The 21,271-nt window shown below is 38.3% G+C and overlaps 1 protein-coding gene across 1 annotated transcript in view; it reads right to left on the reverse strand.

The window, feature by feature from the left end:
- Nucleotides 1-21,271, reverse strand: part of IGF2R (insulin like growth factor 2 receptor) — a 110,821-nt gene that overhangs the window by 24,630 nt on the left and 64,920 nt on the right. Inside the window, exons 19-31 of the mRNA XM_063443608.1 lie at nucleotides 20,966-21,145; nucleotides 19,607-19,708; nucleotides 17,837-17,938; nucleotides 17,404-17,578; nucleotides 16,512-16,676; nucleotides 16,287-16,430; nucleotides 14,348-14,529; nucleotides 13,760-13,847; nucleotides 11,109-11,318; nucleotides 9,423-9,553; nucleotides 8,145-8,242; nucleotides 7,501-7,631; nucleotides 1,559-1,755 (exon numbers count right to left, since the gene is read on the reverse strand). Coding sequence (XP_063299678.1) covers nucleotides 1,559-1,755; nucleotides 7,501-7,631; nucleotides 8,145-8,242; nucleotides 9,423-9,553; nucleotides 11,109-11,318; nucleotides 13,760-13,847; nucleotides 14,348-14,529; nucleotides 16,287-16,430; nucleotides 16,512-16,676; nucleotides 17,404-17,578; nucleotides 17,837-17,938; nucleotides 19,607-19,708; nucleotides 20,966-21,145 — 1,905 coding nt within the window. The remainder of the gene's footprint in view (nucleotides 1-1,558; nucleotides 1,756-7,500; nucleotides 7,632-8,144; nucleotides 8,243-9,422; nucleotides 9,554-11,108; nucleotides 11,319-13,759; nucleotides 13,848-14,347; nucleotides 14,530-16,286; nucleotides 16,431-16,511; nucleotides 16,677-17,403; nucleotides 17,579-17,836; nucleotides 17,939-19,606; nucleotides 19,709-20,965; nucleotides 21,146-21,271) is intronic.

The following is a 21,271-nucleotide window of genomic DNA, read 5'->3' on the forward strand; positions in this document are numbered from 1 at the left end:
GAGCTAATTAAAAATAAATTTTTCTATAGGATTGGCTGAAACTGTCAAGGAGGCAGATCAGGGGCAGAGCCAGCACAAGTCAAACACAGCCCTGGCCAATCAGCATCTCCTCATAGAGATGAATTGTAAAGACCGTGTTTACAGCAAAAAGCCTAAAGAGAACGATTTTACTCACCAGAACAAATACAATAAGCTGTAGTTCTGGTGACTATAGTGTCCCTTTAATATCATTCATCTTTTACTTGAAAATATACAGGGCAATTCACTAAAGCATGGGTGTCCAACATTTTCGTTTCTCTGGGCTGCATTGAGCGCAGAGGAATGGTCTCTGGTCACACATCAAAAATATAATATAGATCAAGGGTAGGCAACATTTGGCACTCTAGAGGTTGTGAACTACATCTCCCTTGATGCTTTGCCAGCATTATGACTGTAATAGCATTATGGGAGATGAAGTTCACAATATCTGGAGTGCCAATGGTTGCCTACCCCAGATATAATGTATATAAAGTATTATATATTTAGAAGCCCTTTTCTTAATTTTGATATTTCAATTGGATTATTAGAAAACTTCCTTATTTGTTATCCTTATGTGGAATTGGCATATTTAAGGATTATCAAATTAGGGAGCAATCTACCAAACACATACATGTGTGTATACATATGCACACATAACCCCAGATACACACGCGCGCACACACACACACACACACACAATCACAAATACAAATACACACAATCACATACAAACCCATCTCATTAAGAAAGCGTGTGGCCTCCCAGAGCAACCTCTACATCACATACCAGTCTCTTGCACTCTCCTAAAGGGCTGCACTGTACTCGCTCCTCCAACTCTGCCTCACTCCCACCTTATTTGATTGCTATTTCCTGTCCTAATGTGTTTTATACCCCACCTCCTATAAACTCTAAGTTTTCTTGTAATTGTCCTAGTTAAATCCCCCCCTCTAATAATATTGTAATGCCCTACGGAATCTGTTGGCAATATAAAAATGACAATAATAATAATAATAAAATACATACACAGACATAAAATCACATACATACAGGCACACACACAATCACAAACTTACACACACAATCAGACCTCCCTCTCTCCCCCACACCTCTAATCCCCCCCCCCCAAAAAAAACCACAGCCAATTACTGACAAAACATACATAACAATCACATGCACACACATTTAGAGGTCCACCCACCCTCCCTACCTTGCTCTGGAAGGGTTGGAATGGACTCTCTGTCCCTGGTGGCCAGCGGTTGCTGCTGGGCGGTAGCCGGAGACCTCAGTGCTCTCCCTGCACAGGTCCCTCAGGCGCCCAGCAGTGATGCCGGGATGATGTCATATCCAGGCAGCCAGCTGGGCAGTGAGGGGGCAGTACAGGAGGAGCACAGAATGCAATAGGCTCCCTGCCTCCCTCTTTGCCCGGCAGTGCAGACGGCAACCGGGGCTTACTGCTAGTGGTCCCGAGCCGCATGCGGCCCGCGGGTTGGACACCCATGCACTAAAGTGAGAATTTAAAGGGAATTTAAAATGTACTTACAAATTGGTTTTCATCACACTTGAAACGTATTGTTGTAGTTCTGTTCCTTTTTTTATCAGAACAAAGCTCTCCATTAGTATATTGAAGAACCAACACTCCATTGTCCCACCTTGGTCCACTAGCAAGTTCACCCAAGTTTATAGACTTTGATCCATCCAGCTGACAGGCAGCAGCACCATGTGGGCATGAAGATGGGCCTAAATAAACAAGATATAGGAATTAATATTATTTTGGTCCTTAAGGGCATATATATATATATATATATATAAAAAACGAAGAAGAGATAGCACTCCCAGGACTTGTAAGTAAATATAAAACTTAACTTTTAATCAATCGGCAAGAGGTCGACGTTTCAGTCTGTTAACCACAGACTTTCATCAGGAGTCCTGATGAAAGTCTGTGGTTAACAGACTGAAACGTCGACCTCTTGCCGATTGATTAAAAGTTAAGTTTTATATTTACTTACAAGTCCTGGGAGTGCTATTTCTTGTTCGTTTTTTGTATTTTGCTGGACAAGCACCGGGCATTCACGTTTGGATTGTGGAGTGCAGGATTATTTTGTATGTATATATGTATATGTATATATATATATATATATATATATATATATATATATATATATATATATATATATATATATATATATATATATATATATATGTGTGTGATAGTTATAAGTATTTTTCTACAAGAGGAAATAAGCACAGAGTCTTACCAGGCAAAAGCAGTTACTTTTTGGTGCCAATTCCCCATCAACCCTTAACACTTCTCATCACTGCCAGAATGAAAACATATACTTAAAGGCAAACTCCACTGCCCAAATACAAAATAAATAAAAATCACTGTTTAGTAAATATACCCCATATGAAAACATGCATACATTGAATTATGGAAATAAAAAAGAGAAGTAGATGGCGCTTACACAGTAAAATCAAAACACAGTACTGGAGTGAAAAAAGGTGTTCCCCAACACCCTATAGTCAAAGTAATAAAATAAGGTATTGAAAGCAACAAGTGCCAAATACACACACCACTCCCTGTGTCTAAGATAAGAGATAATAATACTTATATATATACAGGTACATATGGAAGATGTTCCATGCAGTCAAGTCCTATAAAGACAAAAAATACATAGTATAGACTGTATGTATAAAAAGAAATATATGAAAGTGATTGAATACACTCACGGATTCCAGAGCCGTACCAGGCTCTGTATATAGTGCCCAAGGGTGCCTTAGAAGGCTATATGGAGAAACTTGGATGATGTCCCCCAGAAGCAGGAAAAAGCAGCAAGTGATGATAAAAAAAGTATTACATTTATTGTAAATAAAATTTTTTAAAAATAACTGTGCAGGTCCCATATGGTGACACACAAAATCACAGTAATGCAGACGCGTTTCAACTCAGTCCGAGTTTTCATCAGTGCATAAAACATCCAGCTGCTGTTCCGTTTTAAGTTCTCCGCTTTTCTGATTGCCGGTCACATGGGCGGAAGTTCGGGTGGCCGGCGTCTGACGTCACTTCCGGTGTTTTCGGCGCTCGTTTTCTGGCTTCATTCTGTTCAATGCATTTGCCCAATTGAAGCTGGAAACTCCATATTATGAATGGGCACCTTGTATAGTCCTTAAAGTGCATACATATAAGCAGTAGCTTGTAATAGGGAAAATGACATGGTTATATATACAGATAACGGAGAATGATATAGTAGAGGGACTTAATGACTTAACAACTTATAAATACATAATGCATAATGTCAATATTAATTTGTTGGTGCATTTGCCCAAATGATGCAAAGGTCTCCATATTAAGAATGGGCGTTTTTCATATCTTACAAAATACATTCATATAAACAATGATTAGTAGAAAAAAATAATAACATAGTTGCTTATATAAATAGCAGCAATGAAGCAGAATATATATATGTATTAATAAGCAACATATGGGCACATAATATGTAATGCCTTAAAGGTGTATATCGCCTCCAATTTATATGGATATAGCCCCTATAGAATGAGATTGATGGAGTGGAAGGACCAAAAATGAATATAGATATAAATGTAAAGAGAGTATATCAAAAAGTATATAAAAGACTATGTAAAAAAACCGTATTTATAAAAAATATATATATTATAAAAAATGAGCCAACTCAAAATCTAAATTTAAGCCATTGGGGGATAAAGTATTTAGTTCGAATATCCACCTACTTTCAATTTTGCATAGTTCTTTAAAATTATCTTCCCCCCTCCAATCTTTTTTCTTTTGGGCAATGGCAATAAAATTAACGTGTGAAGGATCACTATTATGGCATTGTGAAAAATGTGCAGAGACACTGTGTTTGGCATACCCCCTCTGTATATTACCCAAGTGTTCCAGTATGCGGGTTTTTAAAGTTCTCGTGGTCATTCCCACATACTGTAATCCACAGGGGCACCAGAGGAGGTATATCACATTGCTTGAGTGGCATGTGAGAATAGAATTAATTTTATATTCCTTTTTGGATATGTTGGAAGCAAAATTAGTACGTGTATCTTTTTTAAATTTTGTTCTTTTACAGGCTGTGCACATTTTACATGGATAGAAGCCATGTTTTTGATTAAAAGTATTAATATTGGCAGTATGGGTTTTTATATGATTTTTAACCAATAAAGTTTGGAGATTTTTTGTACCTCTATATACGATTTTGGGTTTATCACCAATGATGTCATTAAGACCTTCATCAGTTTTCAAGATATGCCAGTATTTCTGAACAATAGATTTTATATGTCTAGCATCACCACTATAGTCCAAAATTAATGGAGGTTCCTTTCTCTGCTCGATTATTTGTCTATCTCTATATTCTAATAGGGACTCTCTATTTAGTTGTCTAGTTTCCTTGATTTGGTGATCTAAAATAATCGGATCATATTTCTTTTCAACAAAAAAACTTTTTAAACGTCCTGCCTGTTCCTCATATTCCTCAATGTCACTGCAGTTTTTAAAGATACGGTTGAACTGACTTTTGGGTACATTGCGCAACCACGGGTCGTAGTGACAACTCGTGGTGTCAATGTACCCGTTAACATCCACCGGTTTAAAGTACGTCCTAGTGGAAATATGCTTGTTAGAGATATAAATCTCTAAATCTAGAAACTGGACCGACGTTTGGCTAATTTGACTAGTCAAATTAGCCAAACGTCGGTCCAGTTTCTAGATTTAGAGATTTATATCTCTAACAAGCATATTTCCACTAGGACGTACTTTAAACCGGTGGATGTTAACGGGTACATTGACACCACGAGTTGTCACTACGACCCGTGGTTGCGCAATGTACCCAAAAGTCAGTTCAACCGTATCTTTAAAAACTGCAGTGACATTGAGGAATATGAGGAACAGGCAGGACGTTTAAAAAGTTTTTTTGTTGAAAAGAAATATGATCCGATTATTTTAGATCACCAAATCAAGGAAACTAGACAACTAAATAGAGAGTCCCTATTAGAATATAGAGATAGACAAATAATCGAGCAGAGAAAGGAACCTCCATTAATTTTGGACTATAGTGGTGATGCTAGACATATAAAATCTATTGTTCAGAAATACTGGCATATCTTGAAAACTGATGAAGGTCTTAATGACATCATTGGTGATAAACCCAAAATCGTATATAGAGGTACAAAAAATCTCCAAACTTTATTGGTTAAAAATCATATAAAAACCCATACTGCCAATATTAATACTTTTAATCAAAAACATGGCTTCTATCCATGTAAAATGTGCACAGCCTGTAAAAGAACAAAATTTAAAAAAGATACACGTACTAATTTTGCTTCCAACATATCCAAAAAGGAATATAAAATTAATTCTATTCTCACATGCCACTCAAGCAATGTGATATACCTCCTCTGGTGCCCCTGTGGATTACAGTATGTGGGAATGACCACGAGAACTTTAAAAACCCGCATACTGGAACACTTGGGTAATATACAGAGGGGGTATGCCAAACACAGTGTCTCTGCACATTTTTCACAATGCCATAATAGTGATCCTTCACACGTTAATTTTATTGCCATTGCCCAAAAGAAAAAAGATTGGAGGGGGGAAGATAATTTTAAAGAACTATGCAAAATTGAAAGTAGGTGGATATTCGAACTAAATACTTTATCCCCCAATGGCTTAAATTTAGATTTTGAGTTGGCTCATTTTTTATAATATATATATTTTTTATAAATACGGTTTTTTTACATAGTCTTTTATATACTTTTTGATATACTCTCTTTACATTTATATCTATATTCATTTTTGGTCCTTCCACTCCATCAATCTCATTCTATAGGGGCTATATCCATATAAATTGGAGGCGATATACACCTTTAAGGCATTACATATTATGTGCCCATATGTTGCTTATTAATACATATATATATTCTGCTTCATTGCTGCTATTTATATAAGCAACTATGTTATTATTTTTTTCTACTAATCATTGTTTATATGAATGTATTTTGTAAGATATGAAAAACGCCCATTCTTAATATGGAGACCTTTGCATCATTTGGGCAAATGCACCAACAAATTAATATTGACATTATGCATTATGTATTTATAAGTTGTTAAGTCATTAAGTCCCTCTACTATATCATTCTCCGTTATCTGTATATATAACCATGTCATTTTCCCTATTACAAGCTACTGCTTATATGTATGCACTTTAAGGACTATACAAGGTGCCCATTCATAATATGGAGTTTCCAGCTTCAATTGGGCAAATGCATTGAACAGAATGAAGCCAGAAAACGAGCGCCGAAAACACCGGAAGTGACGTCAGACGCCGGCCACCCGAACTTCCGCCCATGTGACCGGCAATCAGAAAAGCGGAGAACTTAAAACGGAACAGCAGCTGGATGTTTTATGCACTGATGAAAACTCGGACTGAGTTGAAACGCGTCTGCATTACTGTGATTTTGTGTGTCACCATATGGGACCTGCACAGTTATTTTTAAATTTTTATTTACAATAAATGTAATACTTTTTTTATCATCACTTGCTGCTTTTTCCTGCTTCTGGGGGACATCATCCAAGTTTCTCCATATAGCCTTCTAAGGCACCCTTGGGCACTATATACAGAGCCTGGTACGGCTCTGGAATCCGTGAGTGTATTCAATCACTTTCATATATTTCTTTTTATACATACAGTCTATACTATGTATTTTTTGTCTTTATAGGACTTGACTGCATGGAACATCTTCCATATGTACCTGTATATATATAAGTATTATTATCTCTTATCTTAGACACAGGGAGTGGTGTGTGTATTTGGCACTTGTTGCTTTCAATACCTTATTTTATACATTGAATTATGCATTATAATTTTTTTAAGAGTATATCTAAAAACTGCAATTCTCCTGTCTGCTGCCTTTGCAGGCCCTCCCATTCTAACTCCGCCCAGACTTTCTGTGGCTGTCCAATCACAGACTTCCCAATGCAGCTCAATGAGAAGTCTTTGTAAGGCAGGTGCTCTGGGCAATTGCCTTCGGTTGAGTTTAGCTCCACTGAGCAATGACAACCAGGACGTAGCATTACCTGTTGTCTGCTTGAAAGCCGGTGTAACGATTTTAATTTAGCAAGTTACAATGCTTTAGGGGCCTGGAGTCTCCCTTCAGGAGATGGAATGGTAAATAGTAATGTACAAAAATATGCATTCTGCATCTCACAATCAAATTTTTAATTAAATTATTATTTAACCCCTTAAGGACCAAACTTCTGGAATAAAAAGGAATCATGACGTGTCACACACACGTCATGTGTCCTTAAGGGGTTAAAAAAAGGAACCCCCACCAATGCAAACCCCCCCCCCCCCCCAAAAAAAAACACTATCTCCACCAATAATTTCGTCTAAGTTTTGCAAATCTGTTGACAGCTCAGTACAGTTAACCATTTAGTGAATACTCCAAGTTTATTTATCTTACCATTTTGAAGTGCTAAAGGCTTGCACACATTCAAACGGTACTTTTCTGTTAATCCAGGTGTAGGCTCGACCTCCCAGTTATCATTATATCGCGACAATGACGAAAGGTCATAGGAATTTCCTTCCGTGTCCCTGGAATAAAAAATTTAAAATGACAGACTTTGCAAAACCTAAATTTGGATAAGTGGCCATTTTAAAAGAACTCAACCCTTAGAGCCCACTGTAGTGTTTATGGTGCCTGGAGTCCTCTGGCATCATCCCACAGAACAATGTTAAGCCATTTCAGCATGGTTTGACAACTTACCTGGGTCCTGACAGGTGCCTGCACCACATATGGTCTTACCCAGCAAGAAGAGTCAAATGTCTCTGTAAAGCAAAGCACAAACGATGCCAACAGCACTCAGCCAACGAGTGTGGTGCTGCATGGCCCTGCTTTGTTCTATAAAGTGATTCCGGCTTCTACTGCTGAAGCAGGCCGGATGTAGTGGATACAGTGCTGGCGCCCTGGCATGCTGTCAAGTCATGCTAAAACGTTTGGACACCTTACCGTGTGACGGTGCTAGGACACTCTTGGCACCAAGACCACTAAAGCAGACTGTAGCAGTTAAGCTGCTGGTAGTTAACATTTACCAATGGTGACATTACCTTAAAGAACAGTCGATGGGCTTGAAAGGAAGACAAGCAAGGGGTGTACGCCATTCAAACGTATATGAGCAATCTGGGGTTTCCTTTAGAAATACTGGCTGGAATTAAGAAAAAAAAATAAGATACACGTTAAAAAAAAAAAAAAAATGATAAAGAACTCTTATTTGTCTGCTTTCTCTACTCAATCCTCTGAAATTGTTGGGTTCTAATTTACACATTCTTCACATAGTAAGCAAGTTGCCCTTTGGAGGCCCAAGATCCACCTTTGAGGGCAACACAGGTGCGAGAGCTGTTATCAAGCAACTCTCAATGTGTTATCTCAGGAAACCAAGCATTAATCCCTTGCTGGCTTACAACCAGAGACAGCGGTCCAGGCTGTGAAGCTGGGAGGATGGTTGTAACATCGCCCACCACATGGCAACACCGAGACACGATGGGGAGGACAAAAAGTAATTATGGGCCCCAGCTACATGCTCAGATCAGGAAAAACCCATTCTGACAAATGTAATGAGAGAATATAAAATGTTTGTGTGTGCGTGCCTGAATGCTTATGTGTCTGTATAGAAAACAGTGCATTTCCGGTCTTATCACTACTCAATCTTCATTGGTCACAAGCAACACATATCTAAAGACAATGCAGGTAAGTGTGCGGGTTCTAGTTCTCATGTGCAAATGACTGACTGGCATCTCAAAAATGAGAAGTCTTAACAGGAGCACAGAGTTTCCAAACAGGACATGGCCGCCACCACCTCCACCACCACAGAGCAAGGGAGTGCCAAAAGATGCACTAGAAAAAGAGATATTTACTAAAATGTACAAGAGGCTAATAAAATCAGTGATAAAGCATGAATTTTATTTGGAGGGCCTTGTAAAAAATATTGAAAATTTGAAAATAAACCTGTACTGTACAAAACATTTAAATGAAGCAGACATACCGGTATATATATTACCAATAATAATAATATTTATGATAATAAAAGTACCTGTATAGGTTAAATTGTATAGTTAACAGAAGATAGCAGCCAGGACAAGATATTGCACATATCCCATCCATGGAATAAACAGGGAGTCGACACTTACATTAGCGGGGGGAAATAAAAATGTTCCAATGTAATACACATCTTAGAACAGCGTATAGAAGGAAGTGCTCTCTTATATATTACGATGAATATGTTTTTCAAGAAAGAACACTTTGAAGGTACACATCCCCAGTTGAGGTGTATGCATCCAGAACTAACAAAAAAATAGTTTTTTGCTTTTTAACCTTTTAATACAAACCTGTTTATTTTCACTGTCACAGGAGAAAATTATAGCAGTTGAGCGGTTATAAATCTTGTGACAGACATCTCCGCCTGTGTAGTTTATCATTAGGAGTCCATTTTCAAATCTAAGTTTTTGTGTAATCAAACCTAATTTAAAAAAAAATAAGAAAAATAAAACACACACACAATATAAAGTATGACAAAAGGCTCTGAATAGGGAAATCGTAATTTCATGGACTGCGCATACACGTAAATATTCAGTCATAGAAAATGTGCTTTTGTGATTTGCGCCTTTAAAGAAATTGGAATGGCTTTTTAATTTTAATTCTTTTTTTTACGGGTTTACTGAACCATGTGAGCGGTTGATAAATCTAGAAAAGCCATTCATTTTCCATTTTCCTGGATGCAAGCTTGAAAACACCTTTAGATTATTATAATAGCTAAACTTTTCATTTACAGCTCTGCCATCAGACTTTGGGTGCAGTGAAAGTCATAGTAACCATTTTAAGAGCTGCTCTTGCAGACTACCCATCCCATGATGCATTGATATCCTTGCCATGTTATTCAAAATATTGACAGCACTTGTTAAATGTAGCTGGAGAAGTTAACATCTAAAGCATGTTTACACAAGCACATCAGTACTTGAAACCGACCGACAGTATAATGGGAGCTGGAAATGGACACACAAAGAAAATTAACCAGATATGGCCCATAATTTATAGAAGAGACCAAAATGTGCACATGGTGACCAGGGCAGGGCTGCCCAAAAGTTAAATCCCAAAATTAATTAAAAAAATATATAATAATATTTTTTATTTTTTTTTATAACTACAATTTCCATGATGCTTTGCCACTCTAAATGCTGGCAAATAATCATTGGAGTTGTTCTACAACATCTGGGGATCTGCCCTTTTGGCTCCCTAGACTAGGAGGTATTGAGAAGGTTGGTCGCGTAACCGATGCTGGACGTCCTCACGCTATGCATTAGGACATTTAGTGTCACCCAAAACCCCATAGGAAATTATACAATGCTTTCCTATGGGGGAAATACTAATGTGAGCGAGACCATCACTGCATATGCGCATTAGGTCTCTCTTGCCGGCAGGAGCGGAGGCAGAGCCTGAACCAGTGATAGAAGGAGGTTTTTAACCACTTCTACACCATGGGGGACTTTAACGGAGGGAGACACTACAGGGAGCTATAGTGCCAAGAAAACAACTTAGTAGGTGCTGGGCAGCTGGCAATGATCCTGCTACATGTGGCAAAAAGGAGACCTCATCAGGATCTTTTCAGACCCTTGGAGTCTCCCTCACACTGGGGGATATTGTGCAGGCTGTGGAGAGAGGGCATACTGCTCTCCCCCAGCGCCATTTGAAGGGCTATGAGCAGCACTCACATTGTACGCGCAAATAGCTCAGCTGTCAATCTGGGGCCACAGCGGACAGAGGGGACTCCAAAGTATCAAAAGATACCCAGGGGTCCTTGGTACCTTTATGGCATGATGGACTATGCCATCAGTGAGCATGAAATCCCTGCACTGCATGACAGCACAGTCTGTCATATGGCCCTTCAGTGGTTAATATAGGCATGAAAATGTTTCATGAACATGTTATATACCAAAACAATAACCAGAGACTGAATACAGAGCCCAAAAGACAAATGGTTCTGTGCACGGAATACAAACAACACAGAAAATGCTTACCAGCTATTTTGGAATCAGTGCCCTTAACCTGACAGGAAGACACAGTTGTTCCAGGTTTTGCTTTGCTCAAGCAAGGAGAAGAAGTGATCCCACCACAGACTTTAAACTGGTAAGTATAATCATTAGACTTGACTTCAACATCTTTGTCTCCAAGAGCCTTCAGGTCAAAGATGTGGCTATATTTTGGGTGCTGTACTTGGCAATTCTCACCTGGTAACAGACAAAATAAAAAAACTGTACAAAAGAATAGAGTGACAAAATCTCTTAGCGACAGCACCTTAATACAATGCAGGACTTTTACCACGGCAAAACAGGTGCTATTTTAGGTGTAAAGTGCTACATTTTGAGAAACATTCTATTGGTTTTAAGGGGCGATTGCTCCTTATTTAACTCTTTGCCACAGAACAGCACCTGTTTTTGTCTTGATAAATCTTCCTCAAGACACCAGGCTATAAGATTTTTAGAAAATAATTATTCACCTGTCCATACACAAGTTCTGATCTGATGTTGATACCGGTCAAAGTGGCAATTTATACAAATGTGGTCAAAATGTACACAGGGAAGTATAATGGCCTCCTAAACAGAAATATTACTTAGGTCCCAATAGAGTTTCTGCCCTTATCTACAACTCATATCAATACATTTCTGCTTTCTTGAACAGGCTTGTGCTCATCTCTCTTCCTACCTATCCATCCCATACGAACAACTCGAAGCCCTTTGTCATCTTCCTTTTTCTTTAGTATTTTAGCTTTCAGCTTTCTACTTTACACTAGGCTGTTATCCTAAATCAAGACAGATCTCTCTCTTCCACATACATTCACCTCTATCCACACACGACCCAATCTTATTTTTTATACTCCCACTTTATTATTGGAAGATGGTGTCTAACAAAATAACTGAGCACCCTCACTGACTTGCCCACTTTTTTAAAATGATGGTGACACATTGAGTAGGCGATCTGTGTTTTTACAATTACAAAGAGATCTGTGCCACCAAATTCAAAGTTCTTCTGGGCTTACACAATTTACACAAACATAAAGGAGAGCAACTGTATAAAGGCATGTCCAGATGCAATGCACGAGCTAGATTTCCATCCTTTAGTTTGCAAAATTAAAACGGAGGCACTCTTGCTTTTTCTACACTGAGATACTCTTGCTTTTTCTACACTGAGATACTCTTGCTTTTTCTACACTGAGATACTCTTGCTTTTTCTACACTGAGATACTCTTGCTTTTTCTACACTGAGATACTCTTGCTTTTTCTACACTGAGATACTCTTGCTTTTTCTACACTGAGATACTCTTGCTTTTTCTACACTGAGATACTCTTGCTTTTTCTACACTGAGATACTCTTGCTTTTTCTACACTGAGATACTCTTGCTTTTTCTACACTGAGATACTCTTGCTTTTTCTACACTGAGATACTCTTGCTTTTTCTACACTGAGATACTCTTGCTTTTTCTACACTGAGATACTCTTGCTTTTTCTACACTGAGATACTCTTGCTTTTTCTACACTGAGATACTCTTGCTTTTTCTACACTGAGATACTCTTGCTTTTTCTACACTGAGATACTCTTGCTTTTTCTACACTGAGATACTCTTGCTTTTTCTACACTGAGATACTCTTGCTTTTTCTACACTGAGATACTCTTGCTTTTTCTACACTGAGATACTCTTGCTTTTTCTACACTGAGATACTCTTGCTTTTTCTACACTGAGATACTCTTGCTTTTTCTACACTGAGATACTCTTGCTTTTTCTACACTGAGATACTCTTGCTTTTTCTACACTGAGATACTCTTGCTTTTTCTACACTGAGATACTCTTGCTTTTTCTACACTGAGATACTCTTGCTTTTTCTACACTGAGATACTCTTGCTTTTTCTACACTGAGATACTCTTGCTTTTTCTACACTGAGATACTCTTGCTTTTTCTACACTGAGATACTCTTGCTTTTTCTACACTGAGATACTCTTGCTTTTTCTACACTGAGATACTCTTGCTTTTTCTACACTGAGATACTCTTGCTTTTTCTACACTGAGATACTCTTGCTTTTTCTACACTGAGATACTCTTGCTTTTTCTACACTGAGATACTCTTGCTTTTTCTACACTGAGATACTCTTGCTTTTTCTACACTGAGATACTCTTGCTTTTTCTACACTGAGATACTCTTGCTTTTTCTACACTGAGATACTCTTGCTTTTTCTACACTGAGATACTCTTGCTTTTTCTACACTGAGATACTCTTGCTTTTTCTACACTGAGATACTCTTGCTTTTTCTACACTGAGATACTCTTGCTTTTTCTACACTGAGATACTCTTGCTTTTTCTACACTGAGATACTCTTGCTTTTTCTACACTGAGATACTCTTGCTTTTTCTACACTGAGATACTCTTGCTTTTTCTACACTGAGATACTCTTGCTTTTTCTACACTGAAATACTCTTGCTTTTTCTACACTGAGATACTCTTGCTTTTTCAGAGTGGGCTCCTTGTACATGACATAAAAGGGCTATTAGAACATCCAAAGCAACAGCACTAGTACTTTCTGACACCATTTGCAATAAAAGACAATTTGTGAGAAATGCAACCCTACACACGATCACATGGATCTGGCTCATTATACACCTAATTATGTACTTACCTTCTGCTACTTGAACAGGGCAAGCCTCCGGTGTCCTCCAAAAGAAGACATATTCACAACCATCCTGATGTTGGAAAACTGGAGACCCCTAAAAAATGCATACAAAAACCAAGTAAATATTTGGTTGAATGTTCCTTTCTCTGACACTTATGGCGAGGTTGGAGCCTATGCAACCCATGATAAAATCTCATATATGCTTCATTTATTAGTCCATGAGATAGACTGCTTTATCTCAATTATTCCTGAACAAAGTCTGCTGGAAGGATATCCTTGGAATCTGCTATTTGGTAGTATGGCCCACATATTGATTCGAGGTGTTCTACAACAAACTTTATGGTTTTAAGAATTTGAAACAACTGGGCAAGGTCCGTAGCATATTCCCTTGTAGTGTCTAAACGACAAAAATGCTGTATATGAATATTTACATAGATCTAACAGCAAGGGAACACAATCTATCGAGTTTTTGTGGTTAGTAGATACAGGAATGTGTACACAAACTATTATGCGAGATGACCAGGATATGTCAAACGTATCAAATGATAAATGAACAGGTAAATATGTGTATATTATTAAATATGATTGTCTTACTATTTCATGGTCACACTGAAAGATGATCCGTGTCGAGTAACGCTGTTTATCTGTGCATTTGTCACCATTCATGTAAACAATACTAAGAGAACCATCGTCAGAAGCCTGAGGGCTCATCTGGATATATCCAAGATTTAAATATTTATTTTCTGCAGTCTTCATGCAAGATCCTATTGCACCTCCTAAATATATAAACACGCAATTACAGGTATTTCACTATTAAAATCAAATGCAACTAAAATAGCACAGTCCACAGATAATGTCTTTATCCCATTATGTACTACTGTAAGAATTTCCCTCTGCTCTGTAAAAAGGTTCCTGTTCTAATCGAATCTAAATTAGATTCATTATTTCAAACCCAGGCTATAGGTTTTTTCTTCTTACATTCAAATGTTTGAGATGACCTTATATTCACACGAAAATCATAAATTTCAAGAAAACGGACGTATGCAGTTTACCGATGCCTCCATAACCTTAACACACGCATCACCCTATGCATCTGTTTGTTATATGCATAACATATGTCATTCTAACTGCCCCTCTACGTGCTTATTGTGGGAGTCGTGCTGGAAATAGAAATACAGTGTTAGAGGGGCAGTTAGAATGACATCTGTTACAGTAGGTTATAAAGATAGTAGCAAACAGACAGCCATTTGTTTGGGAATCTGGAAATATATACACTGATCAGTCACAAAATTAAAACCACCTGCCTAATATCATGTAGGTCCCCTATGTGCTGCAAAACAGTTCTGATGCATCGAGGCAACAAGACCTCTGAACGTGTCCTGTGGTATCTGGACACCAAGACATTAGCAGTAGATCCTTTAAGTCCTGCAAACTGCGAGATGCGATCTCCATGGATCAGATTTGTTGTTCTAGCACATCCCCAGATGCTCAATCAGATTGAGATGTAGGGAATCTGGAGGCCAAGGCAACATTTTGAATTTTTTGTAATGTTCCTCAAACCATTCCTGAACATTTTTTGCAGTGTGGCAGTGTGGCATGGTGCATGCTCTTGTTTAAAGAGGCCACTGTCATCAGGAAACACCATTGTCAAGAAGGAGTGTACATCAGACCTGGATACCTTCTTCCATCGCTCTATGATCCATGCTCATGTCCCCATTGAAGGCACTTTCAGCTTTGGATGGACATCACGGGCACTCTGATGGGTCTAAGGTTACACAGACCGAGATACAGCTAACTGCGATGCATTGTGTGTGCTGACACCTTTCTATCATGGCCTGTATTACAGTTTCAGGAATTTGAGCTGCAGTACCTCTTCTGTGTGATCTGATTTAATGGACTAGCCTTTACTCTCCAAGTGCATCAATGAGTCTTGGGCGTCCATGACCCCAACACTGGTTTTCCTGCTGAGACTGTGAAGGAGGCAGATCAGGGAAAGAACAAGCACAAGTCAAACACAGCCCTGGCCAATCAGCATCTCCTCATAGAGATGAATTGAATCAATGCATCTCTATAAGTTAAGTTCAGTGTCTGCATGCAGAGGATGGAGACAATGAATGGCTGTGCTGCTCACTGTGCAGCATTGCCCCAGAAAGCACCTCTAGCAGCCATCTGAGGAGTGGCCAGTGAAGTTATCACTAGGCTGTAATGTAAACACTGCATTTTCTCTGAAAAAAAACGTGTTAACAGCAAAACGCCTGAAGGGAATGATTCTACTCACCAGAACAAATACAATAAGCTGTAGTTGTTCTGGTGACTATAGTGTCCTTTTAAAAGTTACAGAAAATGTGATTCATAGAATGATGCTGATACTGTAAGCATAGTTTCTTATTAGGTGTAATAAAATACTGTAAAAACCAGGGTGTGAAAAAGTGAGATGTTAAAATGACAGATAATGTTATTAGGTAGATAAATATGCACATTATGTTATTTGTGCACGTGTATACATATAGACACACAAATCTATGTAACTTGCCTGGGCATCCACGGACATTTCTGAGAGGTTTACAAACATTCATATAAAAGGTTTGTTTATTTGCTTTATCCGAAGTGTCAACAGCTGTCCAAGGTTCACTATCTTTGCTTAGGTCACTCAAATCATACTCCTGTCCACTAGAATCTAAAAAAAAATAAGGTAATCAGCATAGTAAATGAATTTCTCAATGTCCAACGAGAGCCCTTTCTCTTTTTCTTAACGTACCTGTAACTTGGCAGTTAACCTCAGCTGGGAGACAAGCCAGGGCGGTTTTAAACTCAAAGAACGTGTCGTACAGGTCAGTGTTAATCTCCTGCTTGCGGAATGAAAGTTCTCCAGGAAAAAGGTCATAATCACAAACAAACCTTATTGTGTATGTGTCCCAGCGCCCTTTTAATGGGGAGAAAAAAAAAATTATTTAAATTTTTTATCAAAATACATATATATATATATATATATATGTCCTGTAGGATACAAAGGTGCTAAAAATGCAACAACAACAAAAAAACTATGTAAATGCATCACAGTTGTACATTCCCTGTGTGCAAGTGTACCCAGCGAAAAAAAGAGGACTTGGCACACATGTAATCTGTACAGTGGAGGGCATTTATCATTGATAAAGGGACAGGGCCCCGAAACGTCTGTACTTTGAATAAACTTAAGCTGCACTAGTGGGCCTCTATAACTAAGCTGTGCTTTGTGGATGAATACTTTGAATCTGTACAGTGGTTTATAATCAAAGCTGCCCACTCATTGCCAAAGATGGTGGCAAACATAAACTGATCTATAGATTCTCTAGCACAGTGGCCAGCAAAATCGAATTCAATTGTATGCTTTAACACAACGTAGGCTTTGCCATCTGCCTATTTGTATGCCTATATTGTTAGAACATTTAGCCACAGGCCACATCAGAGTCAGTACACAATCCAAGTACACAAAATAAGTTAAAAAAATAAATAAATAATAAACTCTGTGCCTACTATTATATATTTGGCATATACACAGATATTGCCCCTCAGCCACACAACACACCGTAGGTCAGTATTGAACTGTTCCAAAACTAACAAATTACATTACTAAGACGAGCCGACATCTGTGAATTATGATTCAGACTCACCTGAAACTGGTTCAAGCTCCCCTCGGTAGATGAGCGTGAGGTCATCTTCTGCTGACAATGTCAGGGACTGATCTACTTGCACTGGTCTTATGGCTGCTCCGCTCTCAAATTCACACCCAGCGGCTGATTTACTGTTGACAGAGCCACATTCCTTCACAGGGCCACAGATATTGAGCTGTAGAATTGATCAGGAAGAGGACTTGTGTATGGTTATCAATAGGGTCCAGAGACAACTCTATGCAAATGAATTCTAGTTCATACACAGAAACACTCTAGCATTACAACAAATATATAACATGTGATAAGTAGATTTAGATATTAATGAAGACACAGGAATACAAAGTTCTCTCTGTAACTATATTTTTAGATTGTTTTTTTTAGTTAGTGTAAATTCCAGTGATAATTATATACACACACACACACACTTATTTACCTTAAATGTTTTTCCATTTCCAGAGACCGTATATCCAGAGTCATTTTTCAGAGCTTGGAGGTTGAAAACAAAGCCACGATTTGGATCTTCCACCGAGCATGTCTACAGGAAAAGTAAAACAAATAGCCTTATATTAATTATATCTTATTTACTTAATTTTATTTAACAACAACATGTGAAATCCCAAGATTAGGCTTTTTGATGCATCACTGACAAATTAAACAAACTTATTATCTGCAAAAGGTTTTAATGAAATGTAAGAAAGGAAAAACGACATATAGCCAGTCTTTAATGCCTAGATATTAAGTACTGAAAATGCCTTAAAGGGGCATTCTAAGCGTCATCATCACTGTTGCTCTTTGTAGTGGTTATGGTGCTAAGCATGTGTATTATCTTCCCCCACATCCTGGTCTGTGTCAAATGGTTTGCACGATTTGGCAACAACCAGAGCTCTCCTGGTCCATCTGATGTGACTTGTGAACTTCCACATTAACCATCTGATGAGACTTGTGAACTTTTCGCATTAACCTTTTTTTTCCCCCATTTTAAAGTTTTGTTTATTTTTCCAAAATAATAGGTGGGGACGGGGTACAGCTGTTTAGTTTCGTACACAGATGTGTTGTCCACATCACAATGAAGTATCAAGTAGTATCATACGTACAATTGTTCATGGGTTGGCTTACAATATCCATTAACATTAGACTATCAGCAAGTAAACACAGCTTTTAGTACATGTACAGGGACTTTCTAATCATATGACCAGTATGAGTTGGTTTGTACAGAGTGGTTCAGGTACCCAATCTCCATGTGTCCCGCAGTTGCCATGAATCAAGGCGAGTTTTATTGGGTGAGAATATGGGGTTAAGGTTCCGTTCAAATGAGCAATGCTTATCAACTTCAAACAGTACCTCTTTAACAGAAGGTCCAGCGCTTGATTTCCAAGCTCTTGCAATTGATCTTTGCCTCTGTCAGCGCTACATGCATAGTCAATTTCATCTTGCATTTTGGTATGATGGCCGGTAAATACAAGAGAAGGAATGTGTGGGGTGAGAAGGGGAGTGTGCACTCCGCCAATCGTGTAATATTGGTGTGTATGACAGTCCAAAAGGGTAGTAGGGCTCTACACTGCCACCACACATGTAGCACAGATCCTATTTCTGTTTCGCATCTCCAGCACAGTGGGGAGGTATCGGGGTATAGTTTGTGTAGGCGGCTGGGTACCATATACCACCGGTAAAGGGTCTTGCAATGTTGTTCTATGTGAGCTGCTGATTTTATCAGTTTCCTAGGTAGGTTAATATATTCCCATTTTTCTGGGTATATGTGCATTGCCAGCTGGCCTCCCAGTGTGTAGCCAGGTTGGAGTTTGCAAAATGTATGTATTGCGATAATAACTTGTAACACATGGAGATTGGTTTACACGTTGATAACAAGGATTGATTACTGCACATTTGTGCCCACCCAACTTTTAATGACCACGATTGGCTGAGTGAGTTAGCCTAATGCTTGTGGTGCATCCCCTTTTGTAAAAATAGTAATAAAATTAATAAAAAAGAGTTACAACAACAACTATAACAACCAATGACATTTCCTGGAAGAGATAATGAAAATGACCGTGAGAATGGCCCCACATATCATATGATAGAAACAGATAACTTGAACGGGTCACGAGCTTCATCCTTTACATATGTATGGTAAACTGTACTCTCACTCAGTATACATATTGACAGGGTTCCATTAAATGGTTTAAAGGAATTGCATGTTACCTACCTGAGCTCCACTTTTCGATAGCATAAAAGGACAGGCTACTTCAGTTTCCCAGACAAATGTGACCATGCAATCCTGATTGGACAAAAACTCTGGGCTGCTGGACTAGAAAACAGAACAACATTGTTTTTAGACAAATATATTCATGTATGTTAGAACATTTTATTAGTACAGACACTTAATAAAAAATAAAAAAATAAAAATCCACAAACACGTGTTTTCATTAATAAAATCACATACATTCAAGGTAGGCATCCACTTTTTAAAAGGAATGGTCAATTCAAGATTTTTAATATTATATCTACCTATAATCTATAATTAACAAATGTGTGAAGTACTCTGTCATGTCCGAATATTCCACCAGTAATACTTATTAATGCTACCTTGCTGAGTGTTTATGTCTGACACTCAAGGTTACCCACATTTCTACTCTATTGAACTCTGTCGACTTTATACAATTGAAACTCTTTAAATAAAAATTGCAATAAAAAAAAAAGTTTTAAAAGTAAAATTGTAGAAAGTCACATTCCTGCATTTAGCTCTATCCTGGGACTGAGTGTCTATCTTGGCTCCCTGTTAATTACGGTTATAAGCTCTGACCTTTACTCCTATGTGTCAGTATAGATAGAGAAGAATCAGGAACGTTTGTTTTTCCTCCTCCAATACAATGTCGGCCTTGGCTGTGAGAGGAGTGAAATGATTTGTGATGGCAATTCCTAAATCTTTATCATACATTTAAAGGGACACTATAGTCACCCAGATTACTTGACCTCAATGAAGTGGTCTGGGTGTAGTGTCCCTGTCCTTTTAACTCTGCACTATAAAACATTTTTGTTTGCACTGCAGAGTTAAATCCACCTTTAGTGGTGGTCATGCTGACAGCAATTAGAGGTGCTTTTTGCTGCACTGACCAAGTAGAATCACATGATGCAGAAGCCCCCATAAAAAAAGAATTGACTCAAAGCTTTCTAATGGGGAAGCTTGAATGTGTGCAGCCCTTGCCACTCATTAGGTCCTCAATGTTCCTCTATAGATTGTACCATGCCAGAGGAGGTCATGCCTCCTCCAGGACATGGGTAGAGGGCTAGGGACTACAGCTAGGGACTTGGGCACTCTAGTATTCGGAATAAAGATTTGTATTCCTAAACCTATAGTGTTCTAAAGAAAAGAAAAAAAAGGAGTAGCTCATGAAAAAAAGGTTAACATAAGGTTAACATAGGATTTCTAGGCAATTTTCAACATAAGAAAGGTTTTGCTAGGTGGCCAGTGATAGGCTGAGAGCATACGCTGACACTCTCAGCCCATCACTGGCCACCCATTGAGTGAAATAGTATGAAATAGCGGACATTCTGGCATACTTACAATAGCTTTCTCTTTGCAAATTAGATGTATTCTTGTTGTATAGAAGGTATTTTCACCTTGACCATTGATACATTCAGAGCCATTAATATACTCCAGAAGGATTCTTCCACTATCTTCAATGACGGGACCTTTGCTGACAACACCTAAATTGCTGATGGCTGCAGCCTCATGTGAAGAATCCTGTAATTTGGAAGGTGTTTAGATTATTAACTCAGCAGGTTGACACAATGCATGTTGCAGACTGACTAGTGCCAACAGTAACACATGAGGGAATCATAAAATCAGCGAACGTAAAACTGGGGGAAA

This window comes from Pelobates fuscus, chromosome 2 (assembly GCF_036172605.1).
Source record: "Pelobates fuscus isolate aPelFus1 chromosome 2, aPelFus1.pri, whole genome shotgun sequence".
NCBI classification, from domain to species: Eukaryota; Metazoa; Chordata; class Amphibia; order Anura; family Pelobatidae; genus Pelobates; species Pelobates fuscus.